The sequence below is a fragment of the Branchiostoma lanceolatum genome, chromosome 12, assembly GCF_035083965.1.
Source record: "Branchiostoma lanceolatum isolate klBraLanc5 chromosome 12, klBraLanc5.hap2, whole genome shotgun sequence".
Lineage (NCBI taxonomy): Eukaryota > Metazoa > Chordata > Leptocardii > Amphioxiformes > Branchiostomatidae > Branchiostoma > Branchiostoma lanceolatum.
This window is the reverse complement of record NC_089733.1, coordinates 11,258,304-11,284,466: the sequence shown is the minus strand read 5'-3', so window position 1 is coordinate 11,284,466 and position 26,163 is coordinate 11,258,304. Positions and strand designations below refer to the sequence as shown.

Here is a 26,163-nt window from a genome sequence, read left to right as displayed (position 1 = left end):
TATGGGAATACAAGACAAATGGCTACCTCATTAACTATGAGTTGAAGACAAGTAGTTTATAAACCCAAATTCAAGACAAGGGGAAAGAAGATGTTAAAATTACCGCCGAATTGTCTGAAAAGAGAGAACCCACCCAAAAGGAGAGAAACCAAGTCCTGAACTTTGTTCTACAGGTTTCTAAAGACAGAATACCAACACTACGGGAGGACAAGAAGAGCAAGTCTATAGAGGAGAGAGAGGAAGAGTATGAAAAGGCTCGTGCAAGGATATTCAACCAAGATGTGAGTTTCTGCATCACCTCTTTTGTTTCCTTTTTTACTGTTTTGTGAACTTGTCTCTGTTTTTGTAATTCCGTCGACATGATAGTTGGTGATGTGAGGAATGCCTTGTTTTAGCGTCATCCAAAACGTTTTTGGTGAGGCCCCCAGGTCTCTTTGCCGGTCGTGAAATTTAACGTTCTGTTTTCATCCTGTTTGTTGAATCCATGCACAGAGCCTGTTTCTCTCTCTTTCTCTCTCTCCTCATCATGTTGGTCCAGATTCCATGGTCCTCCTTTTGTGTCATCTTGACCAAGTCGTGTCGATTTTTCATCATCTCACTTTCATAATTTAGGCCTAGGAAAATTAATGTTGTGTTTCCGATTAGGCCATGTTGATTTGAATATATGGATGACATCCTCATGGGAACCTCAAAACTGATGCGAGCGTACCAATCAAAGTAAAGTTTGGCTAAAAAGAAGTTGCCTTCATTATGAAATCTACGTGGTCAGGCAGTCTACGACATTAGTGTTCTGAAATATATTTTTTTGCAATTTATGGCATATATTTCTCATTTTGCAGCAGCTGCTGCTTTGTATGTTTTACAGTATGATCGAATTTTTTTTTCTTCAGAAATGCATGAAAGTTGATGTGTGGGTCATCCATATAATCAAATCAACATGGTCTTTATGGCCATGAAAAAATAGTGTAGGTACATGTAGGTAGGGATTCTATTGCATCAGAAATGAGGAAAACTTGTTAGAAAACGATTCTTCAACATTTTCATCACTCAGATCTGAGATCAAAAACTTTAAGCCCTTGCCACCTGTTGACCCCATAAAAGGCTAGGGTCGGTCGGTCAGGTCACAGGAAGCATAACATTTGTTTTCCGAGGTTAAGAAATAACTAAGATTATCTGTAGGGACAGATACATTGTGAATTACTTCAATGTAGAGGGTATAGCTTATTGTACACTGTAAGTTACAGACACCACTTTTGTGTCACAAAGTTGTACAGTGAAAAACTATTATTCGTTTGATAAAGAAAATCTCCTGATAAATTTATTGTCCTATCATTCCAGCATTGGGTAAAGACAGACTTGAATTATTGAATTACAGCGAACAATTCAAAAGCTCTTGGTTGACTTTCCATGGGGTTTCCTCATAATAAAATAACTTAAAGATACTTCTTAACCTTCTCCCTACTGAAGTAGTCTTTTAGCACCAAATTTGTACTGGTTATGCTACTATGCAGCTGGGAGAAGGTTAGTAGACTATATGTTTATGAAGGTTAGACATCCAGGAAGGAAAAGTAATATTTTGATTAAATCTAAACTACAGTAACAGAACAAATGTTTGAGAATCACAGATGTTTCAAAAGCCTAGTGTTTCATCCAGCGTCCTTCAGTGAAAATAATATTTTTCCTTATTTTGATTTTTTCAAAATCATTTTTACTGATGAAGGATGCCAGATGGCATTCAAAACATCTGTAATTCTCAAAAAATTGTCCAGTCTCTTAGATTTCATAAAAATATTATGGAGATAAATATTTATAGACTTATAGTACAAACCATTTTGTTGTGTTGTGTTGTGTTATGTGTTGTGTCGTTCCGTGGAGCCAACAATGGCCTGTATTGTCCACGATCTGATCATGACACTAACAGTAAAGCTAGGTCTCCATTTCTTTTCCACAGTCAACGTCATCGGTAGACACAGACTCAGGCTTCAGGTAAGGTTCAACATCATTGTTTATCAATACATCAATAGTATCAATACATTGATCAAGTATTGAGGGGCAGGTTTTTTTAAAACATGCCCATATACAAAATCCCTCATATCCTTGGGGCAAATTGTGCCAGAACCTTATTTAACATATGTTCGAATGGAAAGAGAAGCATGCTTGTGCAAAGTTTGCTTGTTCCCTTGCTTGTTCCAACTAAGTTCTTGGTGTCCACTTCAATGTAATGAAATAAGTGAGCATAGCAGAGACAAGGTTAGGCCAATTTGCACATTCAGACAGTCCTGTAAACCTTTTACATCCAAGGAGAGTTGCATTTGTCCAGGAGAGGGAAAAACTGCCACAATTTAGGAGTGTTTTTTTAAACTTTTGTTTAAAACTAAGTCTTTGCTCTTGTGGTTGTCATTCTGGGGTGTTGGTGATGGTTGTTGTATCGTATGATTTTAGCACATGATGAGTTATTACAAGTGATTGCATTTGTTTTCATGTGGCAGGTCTTAATTTGTGTGGTTGTACCTTGTAGATCGGTGTGGTTGTACATGCATGTTGCTCTACAAGCTCTTGATATACATGTACATATATGGGATTGTACAAATGTATCTGTGTTGAACATGTAATGTTGTTGCGCCAGCTCTTTGTGTGGTTCTGTCTGTTGGGTTGTACATTTGCATGGTTGTACATGTTGTGTATGCATGTTGTTATACCAGCTGTTAATCTGTATGGTTGCATCTGTGTTGTCCAGGTTGTATGTTTTGATTATGCGTGGTTCTATCTGAGTGTGTGGCTGTACTTAATACAGGTTGTTGTACCAGCTCTTGATCTGTGTGGTTGGTTCTATCTGTGTGGTTGTACATGTGTGTTTATCTCATGCTAGGTTGTATCTGTATTGTACCAGTTTTATGTTGTTGTACCAGTTCTTGATCTGTGTGATTGGATCTGTGTTGTACATGTTGTGCGTTGTTGAACCAGTTCTTGATCTGTGTGGTTGTATCTGTGTTGTACATGTTGTCTGTTGTTGTAACAGCTCTTGATCTGTGTGGTTGGTTCTCTCTGTATAGTTGTACTTGTGTGTTGATCTGCATGGTTGTATCTGTATTGTACCAGTTTAATATTGTTGTACCAGTTCTTGATCTTTGTCATTGTTTCTTTCTGTGCGTTTGTTTCTATCTGTGTGGTTGTTTCTTTCTGTGCGGTTGTACATGTCTACTAGGTTGATCGGTGTGGTTGTACATGCTGTATCTATGTTGTTGTACCAGTTCTTGATCTGTGTGGTTGCACATGTTGTATCTATGTTGTTGCACCGGTTATTGATCTGTGTGGTTGCACATGTTGTGGTCGTTCCTATGTTGATGTACCGGCTCTTGATCTGTGAGGTTGTACATGTTGTATCTATGTTGTTGTACCGGTTCTTGATCTGTGTGGTTCTATCTGTGCCTTGTCCCTTTAATCCCAGAAGTCGGTCCAGCAGACAGAGCAGTCAGGAGGACACGCCGCGGTGGCACGACTACGGGCGCCCGTGGAGCAGCACGGACTCCGACACCAGCACCAACCGCATTCAGAGGCCCACCGTCACAAAAGCCAGCAGCTTCGGGGGCACGCCCATGTTAGCCCGCGGCGACAGCGGTGACAGGAGTGGCAGAGGGAGCGGGAAGCTATCAAAACAAGGTGGGTTTTTTTCCATTGCATTTTTAGAAAAGTGCATTCAAACCTGTCTATAGTAACTCAAGGGAGTTGAAATACATGGTGACAGTAGACAGGTGGTCACTATAGACAGGATTCTTGACGTCAATGGAAAAAACGGTTTAATGAATCCCTAAATGGTAGCCACAATGACCAGGTGATCTAAATGCAGAAGTCGTGACTAATACAGGTAAATACATAAAGGGCAAACGAAAAAAACATACCCAAAGAAAACTAAATAGCATAGACAGAGACTGAATACAAATCAAGCACATGTACATGTACAAGTACATGCATCGAACATGTATGAAAAACTGATATCTTACTGGAAGGTAGTGAAGTTTATTCTGTACCCAACTGTAGGGTCTGACGCCAGTGGCTCCATAGCGAGGAGTCAGCCACTGGGTATGCAGCCTTCCATCAGTATCAGTTATCCCACGTCTGTTAGCACAACTCAAGTCACCTGGTCAGGTAGGTTACATTCACATCACAATGGCTTCAATCTTTGCTGTACCGTTTGTTGCTGCCTGTTTGCTGCAATGATCAGACATTTTCTCTTCCTTCTCAGTTTCACTCATTTTCTGCTCTCCCAGTTACCACATTTTTTACCAGTTTGTTTGTTTGATTGTTGGCTCCCAGGAGGAAGTGAAGCGAGTTCCGTTCCCAGTTTCTCAGGGACAGGAACAGGGACGGGCGTTCTCTGGGCGGTGTCCGACATCTCTCAAATCCCGCCAGGCAGTGTACTCATTAACCCTCAGACTGGTACGTATTGAAAATGAAAGTTATCTAGATCCAGTTTCACTCCCTGAAGAGGTCTTCCACTGGTTGTTACAGAGAAGACAGATGCTATGTACAGTTTTTACACAAATCATTGTACCAGGGAACTTTCCCTAGCTCTTTCAAACAAGCACAATGAACAGTGGACCATGGCTTAACATCCTGTTGTAAAAATGTCACTTTAGGCATTTTGAAATCTGTTGTCATTGTGACTGCGACTAGCACCAACAGACTGATACACTTTCAGGCTAAAGTACTCGAAATGCTAATACGTTAGAAAATACATTGGAAAATACAGAAAGTTTTCTCTTCCAGGTCAACCCTTTGTAAATGCAGATGGGTCTCCAGTGATATTCCAGCCCCAGATGGTTGCCCAGCAACAGCCAATGAGAGGTCAGCAGCAGCAGCAGCAACCGCAGCCGCAGCAGCAGCAGATGTCGTCTCAGCCCTCGCCGCAGCAGCCAATCATCTACACCTCCTACGTCCCGCAGCAGCAGCAGATGGTGCAGGGACAGGGGCAGTATGTAGTGGGGGAGGTGAGTGCAGGCTATTAGCTAGCAGGGCGTCAGGGCGTCTTCTGGACCCCCTACACTAAGGAAACAAAGAAATGAGACACTCTCCTTTTGCAGGGGACACACAGAGGACGCCCTGTTTCCCTGTTAATTACATAAACATGCACATGTGTTGCACACACACATACGCACACTGCGACTGTTGCTTTTTCCTCATACCAGACACTGGAACGGCATGAAACTGACATGCAAAGCTACCGGGTAATTGTTAATCAATCGAACCCATTGGGGAAGTCTGTGCAAAAGGTGCAGTGACAGGGACAGTATGTGGTGGGGGAGGTGGGTTATGTTTTCAGTAGCTTAGGCCTCACCAATTTAATTTCTTGGTTCTCGGATTTTAGAAAATAATGCTAGATTGGAATATCAACACGAAAATGTACAGACTCTAAGGACCTTTGTACATACAGTTTCAGCGAGTGAACAGAGTTGAATGCAAGCTTTCCGCCCGGCCCTCTATTTTCATGATGTCCACTCGCAACATTTTACACAAAAATGTCTGAGGAACCAACAAATCAAATTGGTGTGGCCTTAGGTAGTGTTTCTGTTTGTAGTGTTGTGACATTGTACTGTACTCAAGAAGTAAGTAGTTAGGCCTTGACACAACAAAGAAATGATCAGATTTTGACCTGTGGCGACTTTCCTTGGTACTGAACCTATTGTGCAGATATAACAATGTAGACTCAAAAAATGACAAAAACATTTCTGTGACCTTGCAGGAGTCCCAAGGTCAGTTGGGAGACATGACCCCGCAGTTCCAGCAGCTGAACATCAGCAGACAGTCCTCCGGGGACAGCGCAGTCGAGCTGTCCTCACCACAGCAGGGACAGCACCCCATGTACGCTGCCCAGGTAAGCACGCAGCTGGCACTTTTTTACCTTCATCATCATACCGGGTCTGTTGCGCATTACCTTACTAAGGCCATACACATAGAATACAACACGGGGTATTCCATATCACCCGAGGTACCAGCCCGACCGTGGGTAGGATCGCCCGACGGCTGTAGAAAACACACATTTCAATGCGGAATGCGCCAGAAGTGGGGGGAGTTTTGTGTCCTCGAATAAAAAACTGTAACAACATTGATTCCAACTTCCGAATCCGGTATTAGAATTTTTGAATTCCGGCGCACTCGAAATGCATTCAAATATTCTATGGAAGCCTGTGTGATACAACTCCCGAACCCTATGTGATACGGATATTTATCACACGGTCCGAAACACCTGTATCAGGCCCAGGCATGACATAATGATTGATTATATGGATGACATCCATTTGGCACTACAAAAATTGATGCAAGCATGCGAAGAAAAAAAATTGAGAAAAAATGTTGCCTTTATTATGAAATCTAAATGATCAGGAAGGTTAAACAGTCAATTATGACTGAACACACAGAATATGGTATATCAAACTATAAGTTCAGTATTTTTGTCCTTTCACGTATTCTTCAAGGTTAGAGGTTACTGTAAGGTACTTAATAGGAACAGCATCTCTTCTCTTTAAGTCAGAAACATCACTCTTAAGAGAGGCTTGAGGACTAACAGATCCTATAAGAGAAGCAGGGGTTATGAAGGCAGCTTGGGAACATCCCTACCCCATTTACTTAGGCCACATCAGCTCCATGCATCCCTTAGGGCACCTGGAATGACTATGGTTGATGGCCGCGGTGCTGAAATATTGCTGTTATGTATTTACAGACTGGACGGCCCTACAGATAACATGGGCTGATGACCAATACATCTATCCCAAGTATATTCATCATACCTATGATATAAAGGCTACAACAATTTATTTCCTTGGTTCTCAGGCACTTTAAAGGGAATATTTATATCAACACCAGGGCTGTCCCTCTGTCCCAGGACAGAGATCTGCTTGTTGGGATGGAAAGTTTCACCCGTCCGTCCCACAAATTCTAGCTTCATGACATGAAATTGAAGAAAATTATATTTTGTTAGCTTAATGATATAACATATCTAAATAACAATGAAAATCAACACTGGCTACCAAACAATGTGTGGGACATCATTGAAAAGAATGACACTTAAAAGTGAATAGAAATGGCGGGCTGATATAATTTTTTCTGTGAGCTACTTGCCTAAGTAGACCTTGTTTTCTACCCTTAAATATACGATACCAACAAATAGAATATCATTTGGGCAATGAATGAGCTTTCCAATGAAATATAATGCATTGATAATTTAAGCAAGTTTCCTAACTTTTTCTGTTGATTTCATAAATGAAGTTGTTTAAATTTGTGTGTTCCCCCATCTAGGGACAATTCCTGACCTCCCCAGTGCAGCCGCCTGCCCCCTATCAGCACAGTCAGGCACAGCAGGTCATGGGTCAGCAGCCGTTTGTCCAGGGAGGCATGCAACAGGTAGGAAACTGTCTGATGCTACCTAGGACTGTGTATCTAAAACATCGTCAGGTGTAGGTACAGGTACAACGCTTTAGGTACAGGTCCTGGACGAATTTGAGGGAATCAACGAGTTGATGAGCTTTGAATTTGGAAAATTCCTTGAAACCCATCCTCAGAAGTGAGATAGAAAAGCCTCATTTATACTGGTTGGGAAATTGACGGATCTTGGCGTCACCTATTGTGACCTAACAAGTTATTAATTAATTCAATCATTAGGCAAGTTCTAGTTCTGTAACTATTAGCACGGCACAAATTGCAAACCATGAGAGAGCTCTGAACTATGATGGACTTACATCTTAAAGCAAGACCATTTACAAGTTTTGTTAAATTGTCAAATATTTTAAGTCAGGGGGTTTGCCTATCTTGAGTCCGTAAAAATGGTCACTGGTGTTTTAGTTTGTGCAGTTACAGCTACATCTTTAATTTTGAACCGACCTCGTATGTCTCTAGCCCACTGGAGACGGTGGCTACGTTGTTTACTGTCCAGTGCAAGTGGGCTACCCCGCCCCACAACCTACTTATGTGGGCTCTGACTCACAGTTTGGTGACCAACAGCAATACTTAGGGTCTGAACAAGGCCCTTCACAGGTGAGGGGGTGTGGCCACCACTAACCAATCACGTGCCCTCATTGGTTTTGATTGACAAGCATGTCAGACAACAGTAGGTGGTGTTAGCTAGCTGTGTATGTAACACAATCACTTGCCTGGATTCACGTTGACTGACAGGCACTCCTAATATGGCATGGTGTTTTGAAGGCTCTTCTATCCAATCACAGTGGTGGAGCTATTACATGTTGACCAATCATGTGCTAGGGATAGTTTTTATTGGCCAATCACGTGCTGGGGATGGTTTGTATTGGCCAACCACATGCTTTTGATGGTTTGTATTGGCCAATCACCTGCCCAGATTGTAATCACCAGAAAGTGTCATGAGTGTGCCATTTATTGGTTGCCTGATTGATATTGAGTGTGCTGTGATGCATGCACAATTAGCGTGTGTGGATGCAAGTCATAGTATTTTGTGCTGTTTCAAATAGTCATATATTTGTCATCTTGAAGAGCTCAACTTTTCCACTGTTGCAACCCGGTTGTTACAGCTGAAACAATAGTTGTGTCTATGGCAAGACACATGTGTATAAACTGTTACAAACTGCACTGTTAAAAAGTTGAAACTGTCATGATGGTTGCTAGCAGGCTATTAGCTAGCAGGGTGTCCAGGTGTCTTTTGGATGCCCAACACTAAGAAAACAAGGAAATTAGATGCCCTGATTTTGCAGGGTACACCCAGAGGACGCCCTGTTTCCCTGGTAATTACATACATATGCCCACTGTATTTTTTTCCTCAAACAAGATAGCTGTTAAAAACTGCCCTTATTACAGTTGAGACATGGTTTCTAGAGGCTGTAGGGGAATGGTGTCAGTGTGTGATTGTATCTGAATCCTTTCTTGTGATCCAGGTCCCTGTGTACTTTCTGCCCCCAAACCAGCTTCCGCAGGGTTTCCGAGCGGTGGTTCCCATGTACGTGGCACCAGCACAGCAGCAGCAGCAACAACAGGTAAGACACTAGGAACAATTGTTTTTTTAGAATCAAGTTCTGAAGGAGCCCTTAGCAGTTTCAGGGGGTTAAACTGGAAGAAGTCTCGGATAAGAAAATCTGTATGATGTTGATTTTTACAGCCACTTTTGTAGCACATCTGCTCGACAGAATGAAAGTCAGGATATTACTTCCACTCCAGGCCCCACTAAATGTGAATGGAGGAGATCTAGAAAACAAAAGTTTGAACACCATATATTTTGAGAACTAATTTAAATCAAGGCTGGCAAAAAACGGACAATTGTGGCAATCTAAGTTGCAGTGACTGTTAGCTGCAGTCAATTTTATATATAATGTCCACTCAAGGGACATGAAGAAAATGATGGCCAGCAGTAGACAGGTGGTCACTATTGACAGGATTCTTAATGCTTGTGTGAATTGGAAAAATCCAAGATACCACCAAGTAGTGGCCAGGTGGCCCTATAAGTTTGACTGTATTGTGTTATGGACATGTAGTATGAAACCCTATAGGTTCATTACGTAAAGTTTAAACAATTGTTTCCCCTTTAGGCGTCTGGTCAGCAGGTGCCGCTCCAGTCTGGACAGTACAGCCAGCAGCAGCACACTCTCCTGTCCCCCCAGCAGGTCCCTCAGTACCCCTCCTACCAGATCCCCACCATACAGACTCCCCAGGGGGTCACCGCACCAGGGCAGGGCTTCCAGCCCGTGGGGGTGGGGCAGAGTCAGCAGGGGATGCAACAACAGGTAAAGATTGATATTTTTCGTTGTTTTTTTTTTGTCACTGGGTGATGTTGATTTGACTGTATGGATGACATCCGTGCACTCATCAATTTTTGTCCCCAACCCACCTATCCCCCTCCTCCTAAAAGTTTTCTCCCATTCTATAAATACAAAGCAGCTGCAAAATGAGAAAATATATGCTTTGAATTGAAAAAAAATGTTGCAGAAAACATACTATTGTCGTAGAATCCCTATTAGTAAGTCAATTCCGAAGTCAAAGAACAAAAATTAAGAATCTACTATTTGGTATACCATACTCTGTGCACCCACTGTCAAAAATTAGGTGCACAGCTCCAATTTTGAGTGCACAAAGGTGCACATGCACCCAGTATTTGGAGCCCTGGTCCTATCCAGTGACTGTACAAAGACGTTGAATATGTTTCCTGTCTCTGTCCCAGGTTCCAATGCAGTCATACTACATGGTGCCCTGCTCAGGCACGGCTCCTCCAGCTGTGGTGGCGTACCCTCCCCCCTCCGACCAAACACAGATGGGACGACCCCCCTCCCCTTCACAGGGACAGCAGGTAAGGGGTCTGAGATCCAGAGAGATTGCCTTGCAGTTATAATAATATGGTAATAATAGTTTATTCGTCACAATTGGGCACTGTACAGTACAGAGTGGCAGGGTTCAATAGTAGCCTTGGAAGGTTGAGGGTTCAAAGTTTCAAATCCCGGCTAGGCTGGGTTGTACCAAAGATGCGCAAAAATGGTTCACACAGCTTTCTCTGCTTAACACCCAGTGCTTATGAGAAAAGAGCATGTTAGTTAAACACATTCCATTACTAGTGGACAAGCCCACTGCTGTAGTGGCCCTGTGTGGCCCAAAGGCTTCAGAAATGGAAATGGGCACTACCCCTGTACACTGATAGGTGTGGGAAGTATTTTAAACGAGTACAAGTACTCGGCGAAGATAATAACTTAATCTCACCACGTAACAAAACCTGAAAGTCAAGGTTATGGGTAACTGGAACTGGATATAATGGTTGATGACCTTGATACTGAAATGTTACTGTTGTGTATTCACAGGCTGGATCGCCCTACAAATAACAGGTGCCAAAAGGTGTGGGACGGATCTAACCTTCTTCAACTAACTTCCTTTCTCTTCCAGGTTATGTCGGGTCAGTACGTCACGTTTGCGTACTCCCAGCAGCGGGCACCGTCGCCACAGATGCACCAATCACCGGCCTACAACGTGCAGTCTCCGCCCACGTCCCCGCAGACCTTCTCTTCGGGCAGCTTCGCCAGCAGATCCGCCCAGCAGAGGCCAGCGCCCACTGTACAGATATCAGGGACGTCCTCCCCACCCCCACAGGTTGGAATGGGCATGTCCCATTTTTTGCTAACACCACAGGAGCGTAGAGTAATCCATAGTGAAAAAAGTTTCCATTGCCAAGAATCTATAGTGGCATGTAGAAAGTGTAATAATTACAGCACCTTAGAGATATCAGGGACATCCTTGCCACCCCCACAGGTTGGAATGGGCATGTCCCATTTTTGGCAACACCACAGGAGCAGAGAATAATCTATAGTTGCATGTATAAAGTGTAGTTATCACAGCAATGTACAAATATCAGGGATGTCCTCCCCACCCCCACAGATTGGAATTGGCATGTCCCGTTTTTGGCAACACCACACAAGAGGAGATTCAGAAAATCCATGTAGACAAAGAATTGACTGAAAATGATGAAAGATAGTAGATGCTATCTGAAACTCTGACTCTTTAGAGACTTTACCCAGTAGATTTATTTTGTATTATGTAATATTCTACCTGGATGCCTAATCTTCGTCAATTTTTTCAAATGTTGCACTTTCTCTGTTTCTTTCTCAATAACCTACCAACCTTATGAAACAACTGACGGACTATGCACTAATCACTTACCTATTTTCCTGTACTAGGACTTGTGTGCCTAACAGTGTGAAGATACCATCTTTTGCAACCTATACCTGACATATACATCTCTGGGTTGTGTACAACAAACTTTGTTCACCATTGGTTCACCAACCTGCTGGAACTGTTCACAGTCTCTAACTCCTTGTCTCTCTCCCTGTCTGCTCCCTTCTTCCGCCCTGTCCTCATCAGCACCACGCTGGGAGGATGTCCAGCCGAATTGAAAGTAAGTCAACCGTTTGTACGTCATATTCTCTTTATCGTAGGCAACGCAGCCGTACTCTCAACAACGTAAGTCGTTCGACGGAAGAATGTCCAAGTCAGACCTGTACCAGCACAACCACCGAGGAGGGTCACCCGTGGGGCATAGCCCGCGTCCCTCGCCTTCGCAGTCACCCCAGGCTACGGTGGCGAACCCCGTTAGAACGGGGATTATAATCCCGCCCGCGCAATACGGTCGTCCGCTTATCCAGGGGCAATGTGAGTTTTGTGCTCCAGTGTTGTCAGCTTTTCTGTAAGAGAAACTGTTCACATCATCAGAGATTTGTAATATCATGGTATCATCACACTATTGGAAGGGTTTTTTTCAACATCCCATCACCAAACCAAGTCCTGTCAAACCTCAGAGCAGTGTCTACATTGTGCTTAGAAATGAGTGTCTTTTTTTAACTTCTTAGAACAATGTTGTTGTCGCTGTGTTGATTTTCTATCAATTGTAACAGTCAGAAATTGGTCTACGGCTTTCCTAACTCAAGTTGACCACCTGTCTGCAATGTCACAAAGTATACATTGATTGATTGGTTGGTTGGTTGGTTTATTAGTTGATTGATCAGAAAAAGTTGTCTCGGGTTATTGAAATAAAACCTTTTGCATTCTGCAGCATTCCCCACTCCCGTGCTTGCCCAGCCTCTCCAGTTCGCCCCCCAAGTTCGCCCCAAAGTGGTATATCCCCAGCAGCAGCAGCAGTCTTCACAGCAGGGTGGGGCCCAACCATCACAGCAGCAGGGGGGGAAGGGATCCAAACAGCAGCAGAGAAAAGGCCCCAAGAAGGCTCGCTCTGCAGAAGTGCCCACAGAATCTGAACAAGGTGAGTCGCACGTTCCAAAATTGCTGTCCGAAAATTACTCCAGAAAAAAATCATACAAAAACTACAGCAAAAACGTCAGCTCTTATAATTCTGCCAAGTTCCCAAATACTATCACATTGGGAAAATGATGTTCTCGAGAATGTCTTAACACCTGGATATCCAAGTGTGCATACATTGAGGATTACTGATGCTGCATTTTTTGTCTTGAAAGTCACATGTACTAGTACCATTTTCTAGTGTGGCAGTGTTAGGGTGTCTGGCAGAAATTTAAGAATCGATGTTAGTTCTTCTTATTTTCTTTCCACATGGTACAAAACACATTTTTTGCGACGTGTTTGTGTTTATCGATCGTGATGCTGATTGTAAGTTCCCGTTTGTGGCTGGACCACTTTCTCCTCCATAGGTCCTCGGCGCCCCCAGCGATTCAGTCGTGAATACGAAGACTATTATGACAAGAAGAAAATCCCAAAGGGTATATCCAAGCTTCATTTCTTTTGTTTTCCGATTTTCCCTCACGTTTGGCATGTGGTGATTTTTCTCATCCGGGCGTCATGCTCTTTTTTTTGGCGTGTGTTTGTTGCTGGCTGATGTTTGGTTTGGGCGCACATGAAGCATGCTGTATTCCTGGCTGTAACCAGTGTTCCATTTCCTACGCCCCCCTCCCACCCGCTCTTACACAACATGTTTTAGCCTGATCCTGTTCTAGTTCTGTTTGCTCTTTTGATCACTTCCCTGCAGAATACATGTATAGTCTTGCAACCTTTGATAGAGAAACATTGACATTTGAATATATGTCTAGGATATAGGCAAGAGTTGTGATTGGCTACGAGTCACATGGTCCTTGTAACAGCATAGTAATGGGGAACAAACAGGCATTCCAAAGTTGGACCTCCGTTACGATGCTTCTGAGAAATTTTTCATTCCCAATTCAATGCAGGACGTACGGACCAAACATTTAAATGCAATCATCTGAGAAACAAGAACTGGAATAGATGGATTCCAGGCGAAAATGTTTACCTTGATTACTAACAAAACAAACATGGTCACGGTTAACTGGACATGGTCACGATACCTGAACATAAGGCTCAACCCATTCATTTCTTTGATTCTCAGACATTTTTAAGTTAAATTTCAGCAAGAAGCCAAGATCAATCGATAGAGTACTAGGCATGGGAGGAAAACCTGAATCTGGCTACACATACATTGTATTACTAGTAACTTCCTGCAACTTTTCCTCTCAAGCTCTGTTTACTTCTTGACCACCTTCCTTGGTAGCACTGAGAACTGTCGTATAGAATTGATGTGGCCTTATCCTTCGAAAGATGATGTCATCAGTAGAAATACCTGGAGCATTTTGACATTCATGATTTCCACACTGGGCTATTTGCAATTTTGACTTGCAAGTCATTTATGCAGCATGTATTCAGACTCCTTACTGTACTGGCTACATAATTCACAAAGCTATATACGATGATAGTTCAGCCTTCATATAAAATCATAAAGTCTATACAAAGCCTTTATTCATTCCTCAATAACTTGATAAGGCTGATGTTGTAGTAGACCAGGGTAAGGCAGAAGGTTGGATATTTTCAAGGTTTTTTTTTCTGATTGCAGGTAAAGTTTCAGACAACTTGCAATGTTGCAACTAACAGGGAAAAAATGTTTCAAGCTTCTGATAGGAAAAAAAGGCTTTCGAGTTATGTTGAACTTCATGCTCTATTCCACCATCCACTTGTTGACTAATTACAGTGTGTGCGTTGGCAGGCCTGGCTATGAAAATAAGGCAACACCAATTTATTTCCTTGGTTCTATGACATTCTCAATGGAACTTTAACAATATTGAAGATAAAAAGAGGTCTGGGAGGAAAACTTGAAACTGACTATTCATGCCCTGAAATTGTGTGTACCAAAGTGCAGACTTTCCCTTCCAATATTCTGTTTTCATACTTTCTTTTGAAAATCCAAGAAACAATAGATAAGATTGGTGTGGCCTATCCACAAGCAACTGTGCAAGCAACCACTGTTAATCTCCAAGCAGATGTTAGAATTTTCATAGCTGCCCGTTTCTGTGTCAAACTGCCTGCTCAACAAGAGTTTGACATAGAAAAGCGCAGGTTGGAAAATGTAACGAATTTGCCTCCCCCAACATCTGCTTGGAGATTAACCCACTGCTACTAACTAGATTTGAAACATCTGTGAATAGTTTCATCAGGTTGGTAAGTCACGGAATGAAAAGACTCTTTGTACACAGCCAAGTGTTTTGCAAATACCGCATTAACTGTCTCTGTATATATGTTAAGTACTTTAATTTTGGAACCGCATTTGTAAGCAGGACACCTATACCTGCAATGCAAAGTGAACTAGTCAGAATTACCCTGAGGAAGCTGACATCTGGTCACCGAAACGTCAGTTGAATAAAAGACCTGGTTGTGTACAAAGATTCATGTCATTCAAACAGTTCACCTTCGTCAGCTGCATGTTTTAACAGTTGAAGTTTTTGTTTTGCTGTCTGTATCTGCAGTGCTGAGCCACGTCTTGGAAGTGTTTGACCTTCCCGAAGGCCTGAAGAGACACGAGACCGAGACTCTGTTCAAGGACCTCACCAAGGTCGGTGGCAAGATTCGATGGCTCCAGGAGTCGCGCTCCGGCGGGGGTCGTCGCGGCGACAGCAAGAGCTCGGACTTGGTGTCGGACTATATTGTTCTTGCCGTCTTTACGACCAAAGCGGCCGCCCAGAACACGTTAAAGACGGTCAGCAGCGAACACTTCAAGTTGAGACCACCGCAGAAACAGTACGACATTCGGCTGCTGGAACGCTCCAGTACCACATAGATATGGTATTTTTGTAGCCACACGTTGTATTGTGTAGTTCTAGCGTTCAGTCACGTGACTAACTAGGTTGCCTCTCTCTCTCGGTACTGTAGTGCTGCCTTCCACACACCGATGTTATCTCTGTTTGTAATGGTATAAACAAGTTTCAAGCATCCTTAATGCTGGGAGCTCGCAGCCATAAGCCTCACCACGTAACGTTGTCGGTAATATGAAATGTGAACGTGCACTGTTGTCGTAGTCTAGGAGATGAACCAACGCTTTCAATCTTGGGTCAGAGGTCAAAGTACACCAAGCTGCTGGAGTTGCACGGGGTCCCACGATGCACTGCACGCTCACGGCAGCTGTGTGGTGCATTCTGGGATGCGGAACATTTATGGAGTAGGAAGTTCTTCCTTCAGCCAAGGTGCCTTTCAGAAATCTTAAGAAATGTCGTTCCTGCAATTTTTCTTTCTTTCAGGTTTTTGTACAAATCTCTGTTTTACTGTCTAATGACTGTACTCTTAATTGATTTGCTTGTTAAGTTTCTACATACCCTCACACCAGCCTGTCATAATGCTAGTTTGAAAGACGGTATCTACAAAAGTAGTTGTGAACCTTTGCTCTTTCCACCTTGAATTCTCTTGTGTGTATTACTAAATGTTTCTTTTAGTATAAGTCATAATGGTCTTTTTTTCTGTTTACTCTTATGTGCAACTTCTCTGTGAATCCCCAAAATACGGAGGATTCTGGTATTTAAATAAGAAGCAATATTGTTACACACAGAAGATACTTATCATGAAATACTTTGTGTCTGTGAAAAAATTATTTCGAAAAGCATGCGCTTGTTTTACATGTATCTCCCCACTTTCTCTCTCTTTGTTTTCTATGTATTGGAAATTGTCTTTCAAGGTGGCATGTGACACCCGCCCCCCTCCCCCAAGTGTAAATGTTCTAGTGCCATTACTCTCTTTGGCTGGGAGCCTTCCAGCTTCCCTGGTTATGCTGCTTAGACACCTGTATATCATCTATATAACCAAGTACGACCATGGTGTGGCTATAGATAGTGCTCTCGATTCCTTAGAATGTTGGATAGGTCCGAAAACAGATAGAAAAGCCGTTTTGGTGTAGTGTATATTTAATGTGTATCTATACAAGAGAAAGTCGTGCAAGATAAAAGAGAATTTTTTCACCCATTTTTTATTTGAAGACCGGTTGGCGCGATCGAGGTTGTCCCTCAGAACTGTCGTAGTGACTGTTGTATCGTGGATACAACGTGATGCCCCACACACGTATGTAGATACGGCGTACTCGATATGTGGCGTAAGAATACAGGTACACAGTATATTTGTGCGTATATATGATGATGATGATGATAATGAAGAAATTAAGTCTTGAATTGTGTGATTTTGTTTTGAGGGACAGCCGGTCTTGCCAGCCTAGATTTTGTGCAATGTCGAACGAGATTTTTCGTGCCCTCCCTAAATGTGGCTTTTTGTTTCTCACGAGCTTATGAGCATATGCTTTTTGTACCTAGCGTTGTTTTTTAAGTCGAAAGCTTAGTATTGATAACTTCTGCTCCTATCTTGCAATGGCAAGCACACAGAACACAACAGATTCGTAGCATTACAATAAGTCATATCCGCTGTAGAATACTGAGATATCATTTTTTTTAGATAAATGTGAGGAAGGTAACACACCTCACAGCCTGCTTATATCAGTTCCATTCTACACACAAGGGCTAGTCGTACAAAAAACACTAGGAGAAACTCTTAACTGCCACAATAACCAAACCACTAATGAAAGGGAAGGACTCTTTATCGTGAATCCAGCGGCAAGATTTCACACCTCTCGTTGTATAATCTTTTACCGACGAAACCAAGGACGGCGATTCCTTCCAAGTACTTATTAAGTGAGTTAAGAAAGTGATATCTTTACACAGTCGATATCTACAAGATTTTTATGATGACAGAAGAAATGTTATAATCTAGCTTTAAGCGATTATAAATTGATTATGGTATTAATGAATGATGATATAGGAGTCAAATTGTGTAGACGTATATTGTCGAGAGGTTTTAGAGAAATCTGGTCGTCCACTGGTGTCAGGAGGAGCCTCGCCCTTTCCCGCGATCGACTCTGGTGCTTGCCATTCAAGGTAACCATGGCAACAGTCTTGTGATAGGTCGACTCTCTAGTCCAATGAAATAATGTCGAGTTTGTATTCATCCACCAATGGAGATTTGTTATTTGCTGTGACCATGAGTTGATTAAATTATTTGGGCAGACCTCTGCCCTAGAGCACTCTGAGTGTCAATGTATTCTTTTCCACCTCCGTGTATGCACTATGGAGGTATTGTTTTCGGTATGTCTGTCTGGATAACAAAGTGTCTTTGTACACCAAGTGTTTAATTCAAGACCAATGGACACCTATACTCAACACGAAAACCCCATAAAAACTAACACAATAAGAACCTTTACATAGAAAAGCGAACCATGTAGTGACAGATACTTTATTGATCCCCGATGCTGTTTAAAGTTCAGTTTGCAATAAACATAACAAAGGATGTTTGTTTTCACAATCACCATCAAACTATCATAAAGTTTATACAAGGGTGTCAAGACATCGTAAAAGCATATAGAAATCTTGGACAATGTTGCATTAGTATAGCTCGTCGCAAATAGGCGAGTCTACGTACTTACTGCATTAAAAGGGTATCTATCCTTTCTGTGTAAGGATTTGGTTTTCAGTGCTGTCACTGTACAGAAGTACTCCTATCGACAATATGCGGAAATGCAGAATTCAAGTCATGTCTTGTGACTAAACTAACGATGAATCAGACAAGACTAGTGGAAATTTTAACACTAGAACGCTACCCTTGACGTACATTTAATATGTCCTTTTCCATTTTCTTAGAATGATAATAAATCTCAATGAAGTAGCGTTTTACATATATCACGTCCTCTATCATGTCTATGTGCTGCACATTTAGATCTGAGAAATGAAACGTGGTTTTGAACTAAAAACCAATGTGAAATGTAAGTCGACCGCCTTTACTTACAAACAGCCACATAGCAAAGTGGTTGCGGAAATGACGTGTGCTTTATGGTCTGTGTTAAAGATAGGATGTACTACTTTTTAATTTTATTTTATCTTTACCATAAAACATGACATGATGCAAAGAATTAGTTACTTATTTGGAGGTTTCGGGACGTCATTTAGACCCAGTTCTCGTTCCCATACTGAATGCTGTTCCTGCGCCCGTGTCCAGGGTAGTATGACTCCATGACGTCATCACCACCTGTCGTGCTGGTCACGTGGTTCTCCACCAATCCGCCCTCTTCTCTCCACACACCTTCAAGAACCGCGCAGTAGACCCTGACCTCGCTGACGTCATCAAGGTCGTCGTCGTCATCCTCCTGTCCGAACCAGGAGAAGCGAACCCTCTGGTTGGTCATGACATCATCTCTGTGGCAGAACTGGCTGTCTTCCCGCCAATCAGCGTAGAGCACGGCACATCTTAGCTTCTTCCGCAGCCGGGGGCTCACGGGTACCTCCTGGGACAGGTGGCCGCTCTCGTACTCACTGTTAAGTTACCGAGTCTGGTGGTTAGGATCCTCCGTGGATACATTTGAAAACGTTACCGGTCTAAGACTCGGCCAAGTTTAGATCACTCTTCTTCACTTGTCGTAGTCTTTTACAGAAAAATAAACGTGGGAATCTTACGAACTTTCGGATCAGATAATCATCAAAGCTACAACAAAAACAGAGACGTCAAAATAAAACAAGTTGAAATATAAGACATGCATCAAGTTTACTTCCCTCATAATATATTCTACTAGTATACATACGAATAAAATATACATCAACTCACAAATCTCTCTCGGACAGGAACTCTTCCGCGCTGATCTCAGTGTCCGTCTTGTCTGTGACGCGAATCGTGGATCCGATCACCTCTCGTGCAGCACCGCTGAAGTCGTGCCGGACGGGACATGCTGTGACTGCGATGACTTCTGCCTCTGTGAAGTCAGCGTGCCGAGGACGCGTCTCTCCTGTTCTGCTCCTGACGTCATCTTCTGTGTCTTCCCCGTCAGCGGTATGTGGCAGATCGCAGGTGTTAATGACGTCAGAGGTGACGTCATCCCCACAGAAGTCGTGGTCCTTCTCGGCGTTCCCCTCGGAGCTTTGGCCCCCTCCAAGAGGGCACGCAGAAGGAGACTTCTGGTCGCTGATGTCAGAGTTGGACGTCATCAGCGAGTGCATACAGACTGAATGATTCGTTATGTCCTCACCAGCACTTGATCGCTCGCCTCTCTCGTTCACAGCATCGTCGAACATTTCCTTGGTGTCCCCGCCAGCTACGGCGTCTCCAGATGTCGTCTTGCTCTTGACGGGAGCTTCGCGGACGTCTTCCGCAGTGGACAGCGCCTTGTCGCGCATCTTCACGGGACCGACAGCCGTCGGTGTCTCGTCCGAGACATCCCGTGGGCACTTGCAGGCCTTCTCGGCAGAGGTAGTCTTGTCAGCTATTTCAGCAGACCTACCTAAATGGGCGAAGACTTGTTGGTCTTTCTGGCTGCCTGTACTAGCCTCGCTCCCGGCTACGTTCCTGTCGGCCTTGTCGTTCTTTTCCAGAGGAACGTTAACGCTCCTGAACAGTACCCCGGCCGGGGTCTGTGGCGCCTGCGGTACCAGGTTCAGGCCCGTGTACTGACTGACGTCTGACGGGACGTAGTGAACAGGTGGCACACCGGACGGGGTGTGTGTGGTCTGCTGAGCCCCTTTCTGCTGATAGATGTAACAAACAAAGGTGTTACATAGTGAAAGGAAGATGTACAGTCTGGTTACTCCTAGATATCATATTAATGTTGACCAAAGTTGTGCAAGGTGTAACGTTTATGAAGGCTAGAATGTTTAAGGACGACGTTCTAGAACAGGCAGTCTTGTTCAGTTACCAACAATGACGTTGTACATGTCTTTTTAGTTTAATGATGTGAAAAGTATACAAATTCTCACCTCAAACAGCCCGGCAGTGACAAGGAGGCCCGCCCCGATGAAGAGCCCCATGTCCAGACCGCTCCAGGTCCCATGGCCGGTCTTGTACGGCATGTCCGGGCGGAGGCAGTTCTGCTCTGAACCGCTAGGGCGGGGTGGGGATGTGTGCACAAGCGCCATACCTGGGTCGCAAAAATGATTAAGAATTCGTCAAAAGAAACGAAAAGCAGGACGAAACGTTCAAGCTATCCTCTTTTTAATGTTCACATATCATTAGCACTAACGTGAAGGCGTGGTGCCTTCTAGACTAAGTGTTAGTGTTTGGTTTCAGCTTGTTTTAATGAACAAGAAACCAATTGCAGTAGAAAAAGGGATCGCAATATGATATAAGAAATATCCTGACGATTGAGACAGTGCAAGTATGGCGTTTTGTCAGGCTAAAAAGCAAGCAATACATAGACCGATTCGGAGATTGGTCTCTACTTCTATATAAAGACAAAGAAACAAAGTGCTAAGTCAGCAGTGCGAGTATAAAGTCGAACAATTTACTATCACTAACAACAGCCACGCTGATAATCCCTTGTGGAATCCCAAACCGTGTGATCGTGACCTTTTCTGTACAAAACTACTCCAGGGATCTTTGAATGGACTAAAGCTGGAAACACAGACGACACCTAGGTATCCTTACCTGCGGCAGGTCTGGTGTACGTGGATAGTGCAGTTCTGGGACAGATCCGCAAGGCGGCGGAAAGCGCCGTCCTGGCGGTCTGCATCCTCCCGCTGGATACTTCAATACAAAAACGTTTAGTTCAAGACTTTCTCGTCTTGAACTAAACGAAATAGTGTTTCTCACGGAAACTATAACTTTTCACTGACAACTTTCAAGCAAAACATCGACCAGGTTGTCGCAAAAGACACTGTTTTGGCGTGTGGTCTCGCAGTCAGGAAACAGCACGTCTTGCTTCTCTTGTAGAACGTTTGTCACTAGTAGTGGTAAACAACAACAAACCCGTTGTTACCTGGAACAACCTTCTATGACGCCCCTGATTGTGAGGTCGTTTCCGGTCAGTTGACGGACTTCCGGTGTTCTAGAATACGGTGGATACTGAGACAGTTCGGTGTCGACGAGGGTCGAATACAGACCATCAAAACCTTGTATGAAATCGCTTCCGACGAAGTATTCCTCATGCGGGTCTCTCACTGGACTTGCGGGACGTTGGCGATCGCACCGCAACCGAGCGATTTGACAGAGCGATCGACGAATTTGATGGATAAAAACGAATCTTTTTAGGCTTTGTGTGTTTTGTTGTCTTTTCAGTCATACTTGTACGTTTTGTATGATATTCCCTATTTAATGTTAAGTCAAGGGTAACACAAATCCAATTTAGGTCACAGAAAGGTCGCCAATGTGCCGCAGTCCGGTGAGATATCTCCTTTAAGAATGAAGCTGAGGATTCTTCAGGACAACAGGTCGCCAGGGATGTTCGCCAGGGATGCTTGCTTTAACAAGTAGTTTTGTTTTACATAAACATGCATGTATGCATGTATGCACGTGTATATGTGTGAGAGAATAGGTATGTGTTTTCGTGTGAGAAAAACTGAAAGCTTGCAGTTCGTGGCCAGAACTTCATCTGCAGTAGTGGACTTTTCATCGTCAGCTACATTACCATATGAATAAAAACTAAGCACACAGGTAATAAAAAGTCAGCATTGTTATTAATGAAGGGAAGATTCATGCCTTCAGGATAAAAGAAAGTTTGAAATTTCCTCTAGATGCCACCTAAAAAGATGGATTTCTTTTGCGTCATGTATGGAAGACTGGGCCGTAACTTAAAAGCTTGAAGTGTGGCCCTGTGTAACCCGCCAGAACCAACCAAAATTGAGGTGAATTCACCCAAAACCAACATGTCATTAAGGTGTATTATCATAATTTACCCAAATGTCTATGTCTGCTCTAGATTAAGTGATATATCGGAGCAAGACAACAACAGGCATGATTGTTATACGTAAAAACATTATATGTATTCTTCATTTCAAAGATATATATAAATTGACCCGTATATCGGGGAGGAATCAAACGTACCTTTGCAAACGTTTCAGTTGTTGGACCACAAATGAAAATTCTACAGAGCTAGTCTGGGCTTCAGGCAAGATGATTTCGAGTTATGTCGTTCCTTGCTTGCCATGGCCAACATGCTTGCCATGGAACGACAGCCTCCCAGTTGTGGGAGAAGATGCCATCCCAAGTGGGCTGGCATGTGCGAGCCTTGGACGGCTGAGCTGAGCTGTCGTATGGCTTAGGGACTGATCGATATTTATTGGGGGGGGAGGGGTGGTGCAAAGTGGGTCCGGTAAAAAATTTTTTTGATGGCCCTCCCCCCGGCTCAAATTTTTTTTCAATGGCCCTCCCCCCCGCCCATTTTTTTTTTCAATGGCCCTCCCCCCGGCTCTAAAAATTTTTCGATGGCCCTCCCCCCCATTTTTCATGACTTTTCACATGAACATGTTACTGAATAAAAGTTAGCGGTAGTGATGTTTGACTGGGACAGCGGACGTATTCGGGGTTGTCCTGACGCACACGCAACATATCATTCGCGTCTCTCCCAAAATACATAGAGTCGACTTTTCATTTTGGCAACAGTGCATAATAAGACTTACCTTGCCTCAGCGTTCCCGCCAACCGAGAAGGCAATCTAGGGCGGCTCCGGAGGGCATGCTTTCCCGGGAATTTTTGGATTTTCAAGCCTTCAAAAACGCAATTTCTCGCAATTTGAGAGGCAAATCATCCAGTTGAGAGCGGTTGTCAGTGGTTTTGCGCCTTTGCTATCATCGGTGGTTGTGCTAACACGACCCGATGATTTGCCTTTCAAAACGAAGGAAATCGGTAGCTATTATTATTGTCACTTGTTGCTATTTACTTCTCATACGCTGTTGTACTTCAATATTTATTTGTGTTTTCAGGTACGTGAGTACCGACCAAGTTTCGGAATGGACACAGAAAATAAAACCTTTGATAAAACCGGCTACCATATCATGTTTGTCCCTTAACTTTCGTTTCATATTCATTCGTATGTTCTCGACCAAAGAGTTTATTTTTATGCCACTAATACCAGGATTTACCCATGAAAATTGCTAACATGGTAAGCTAACCAAACATGAACTTATAAGTAATAATCACGAATAGACTTAGTTTATTCCGTTACAGACATATTATAAACGCTACAATCATCGTAGTACCAAATATGAAACTTTAGTTAATCAAGTGACGATAGATTAGATCCATTCGTGGGTCAAAGAAGCAGGGCTGGTAAGTTACCATCACAAGAGTCCACATGACATCTGATCAAGGCCAGGTCGATGTAGGGTCGATGCTAGAAAATTGATATGATCCTCCGGTGGCAAAATTCAGCTGGCCAAGACAGTCCTAAACAGTCAAGGAAATAAACTGTGACTACCGCAAAACGCCGCATGCTCCGGCTTCCAGTGTGTTTTCTTCATACTGTACGTACTATTCCTGTTTCCTATGTATGCTAATACTCGTATAGTCGTGCTGCTATAATTCCAAAGATGGGGTCTTTGCATCGATTTTCCAACAGCAAATTGAACAAAACCGCGACACAACTTTGGACAAGATGGCTGCACAGTACTCTGTGTGTTCACCGCATCCAAACATAAAAGAGAGAGATCACGATCACATGACATTGCAATATTTGTTTGTATGGAATCGAAAGATTAGAAGAAGTTTGGGTGTGATTTCAGTGATTTGTAGTAGTATTCATTTTTGGAACAGATATCAACTTTTTATGTAACGATGTGTTTGCTTTGTTACCTTGTGATGCTGTCAGCCTTCAGGCGTTTCATGGCTTTCATCATTTGGCTGAGTTCTTCCCAGTTCAAGATATAAACAAAATACTTAGCACCGCGAAAATCCGTATTGCTGTTATTGAAAAAAAACACACATAATGATGGACAACAACATCATATTTGATAGGTGCTTCTTGTTCCAGTGAATCTTCCTCGCGGCCGTAGTACCGTCGGTTCTTCGTTTTCCCACTTGGGGGCGTGACGCACTGGTTGTGAGTTAGAATTATTTTTGATGGTGCCGCGCCCCGCCCCGCCCCTGGACAATACGTTCCAAGCACGCGACTCCGCTGTTTAGCAGGAAGCCATCCAACTATCAACTCAAAGAGAGGTGCCAATTACTATTAATTAGCACCCCGCCCTACCGCTCCGATCTTGTCTCGACGCCCCACCCACCCGGGAACATCCCTTTGCGACTCGTGTGACGCTGGCAGCATCGCGCGAAAACGTAAACAATAGCCGAGTATATATCTGCGGGGCGGGTCCCGGACTATTAGAACAGCCGTAAATGTATCAGATTCCCGGGGAAATCTCCTTATTTGAAAGCCGACAGTCCGCAGTTGACCCAAACAGAGGCAGTTATTAACGTAAAAGATTCCTTTCTTTGTCAGCGCGGGAATAGAATTGATTCTTAACTGTATTTCTGACAAATTTCTAGATCGAGGTTATGTCATTTTCCCACCCAGAATATTTGCGGCCCCGCCCACAAACCGCCGACTTTCCTTTGGTTACTTTGGTAGACTTGCTGGCGTCTCGCCGACGGCATCAAAGGATACCGACTGTCAATCAGCGGCAACTTTGTGGGAAAACGCGTGCGTTGGATCTCCTTGTGCTACAAAGTTTTTATTAGACTGTAGTTCCACGTTTTCTGTAAGTACAATCTGACGCAGCACAGCGGTTTCGGCGGCGATTTTTCTGCAAACATGTCTGCAAACAAGCGTGGGAATACCAGGAATATCGCTTCTTCCTATTTCGCACCGCCGAGAACTTCTGACAGCGACGATTGTAGCGTTCCACGTTTTCTGTAACTTGTAAGTAACGTTACCAGGAATATGGCTTCCTATTTCGCACCGAAGGGACTCTGACAGCGACGATTGTGGCGCTTCGACTCCGGACAAGCCGGGCATAGCTTAAAAACGGAAAACTGGTGTCGAGTCTCGACTATTGATATTGTTGAGTAGCTAAATAAACTATTGATATTGTTGAGCTGGGTGAATTTGTTGTTTCTGAGTTTTCGATCTCCGATCTTTAGATCTCCGTGAGTTTTCAGTTGTTTTTCACCTGAAGTACTGTATGTCAAGGTCCTGTGGAGAAGCTGATTGACTGCCACGATTACTAGTATCATAAATATGACCCTCAAAACGGAAAAAGAAGCCTTCTAAATAGCCTATTGCAAGAGCCCCCGAACCCCTGCCCCGATGCTATGAAAAAAACCTGGCGGGAACACTGGCGTCGCAAGGAAAATTTTGAACCCTCTTATAAATGCTCTATTTCCCACATTTGTTGAGTAAGGTACGTTTAATACCTCCACAATGACATCAACGCCGAGAAGTGCCAGTGTGGGATCGTTCCCACCACGCCGGCAGCTTCAGTAAATTAGTGGCAAACACAGAACAACCGTGCGTATTTCTTAATCTTTTTACCGACTCCTCGGCAAAATGTGTGTCGAAATGTGCTTCAGGTCCAGGCCGTCCAAAGTGAGATTTCGTCGTCATTTGACGCCCGGACGCCCCTCTGACGGTTTCAACGT

At 43.4% G+C, this 26,163-nt stretch overlaps 2 protein-coding genes across 22 annotated transcripts in view; one reads left to right on the top strand and one right to left on the bottom strand.

The window, feature by feature from the left end:
* Positions 1–17,860, top strand: part of LOC136445518 (cAMP-regulated phosphoprotein 21-like) — a 98,422-nt gene extending 80,562 nt beyond the window's left edge. For 7 of the 20 annotated variants that reach the window (XM_066443555.1, XM_066443570.1, XM_066443552.1 and 4 more), the window contains 17 exons: positions 174–281; positions 1,931–1,986; positions 3,449–3,660; positions 4,039–4,146; positions 4,315–4,437; positions 4,768–4,988; positions 5,741–5,872; positions 7,294–7,398; positions 7,891–8,028; positions 8,898–8,996; positions 9,546–9,740; positions 10,175–10,300; positions 10,885–11,088; positions 11,931–12,144; positions 12,545–12,751; positions 13,155–13,223; positions 15,273–17,860. In XM_066443555.1, coding sequence (XP_066299652.1) covers positions 174–281; positions 1,931–1,986; positions 3,449–3,660; positions 4,039–4,146; positions 4,315–4,437; positions 4,768–4,988; positions 5,741–5,872; positions 7,294–7,398; positions 7,891–8,028; positions 8,898–8,996; positions 9,546–9,740; positions 10,175–10,300; positions 10,885–11,088; positions 11,931–12,144; positions 12,545–12,751; positions 13,155–13,223; positions 15,273–15,583 — 2,628 coding nt within the window. In that variant the 3' untranslated portion in view covers positions 15,584–17,860. Of the gene's footprint in view, positions 1–173; positions 282–1,930; positions 1,987–3,448; positions 3,661–4,038; positions 4,147–4,314; positions 4,438–4,767; positions 4,989–5,740; positions 5,873–7,293; positions 7,399–7,890; positions 8,029–8,897; positions 8,997–9,545; positions 9,741–10,174; positions 10,301–10,884; positions 11,089–11,856; positions 11,891–11,930; positions 12,145–12,544; positions 12,752–13,154; positions 13,224–15,272 lie in introns of all 20 variants that reach the window. The other 13 variants (XM_066443560.1, XM_066443559.1, XM_066443558.1 and 10 more) reach the window with 13 other exon arrangements.
* Positions 17,861–18,050: 190 nt separating this feature from the next.
* Positions 18,051–21,566, bottom strand: LOC136445530 (uncharacterized). Of its 2 annotated transcripts, none has more exons than XM_066443585.1 (4): positions 21,241–21,566; positions 20,574–20,734; positions 19,432–20,345; positions 18,051–19,142 (listed from the first exon to the last, which is right to left on the bottom strand). In XM_066443585.1, exons 1-4 carry the CDS (start codon positions 21,323–21,325, stop codon positions 18,776–18,778), a joined length of 1,527 nt encoding a protein of 508 aa, XP_066299682.1. In that variant the 5' UTR covers positions 21,326–21,566; the 3' UTR covers positions 18,051–18,775. The 2 variants fall into 2 exon arrangements, with proteins under 2 accessions (XP_066299682.1, XP_066299683.1); XM_066443586.1 differs by having other exon boundaries at positions 19,432–20,342.
* Between the last annotated feature and the right edge of the window lie 4,597 nt (positions 21,567–26,163).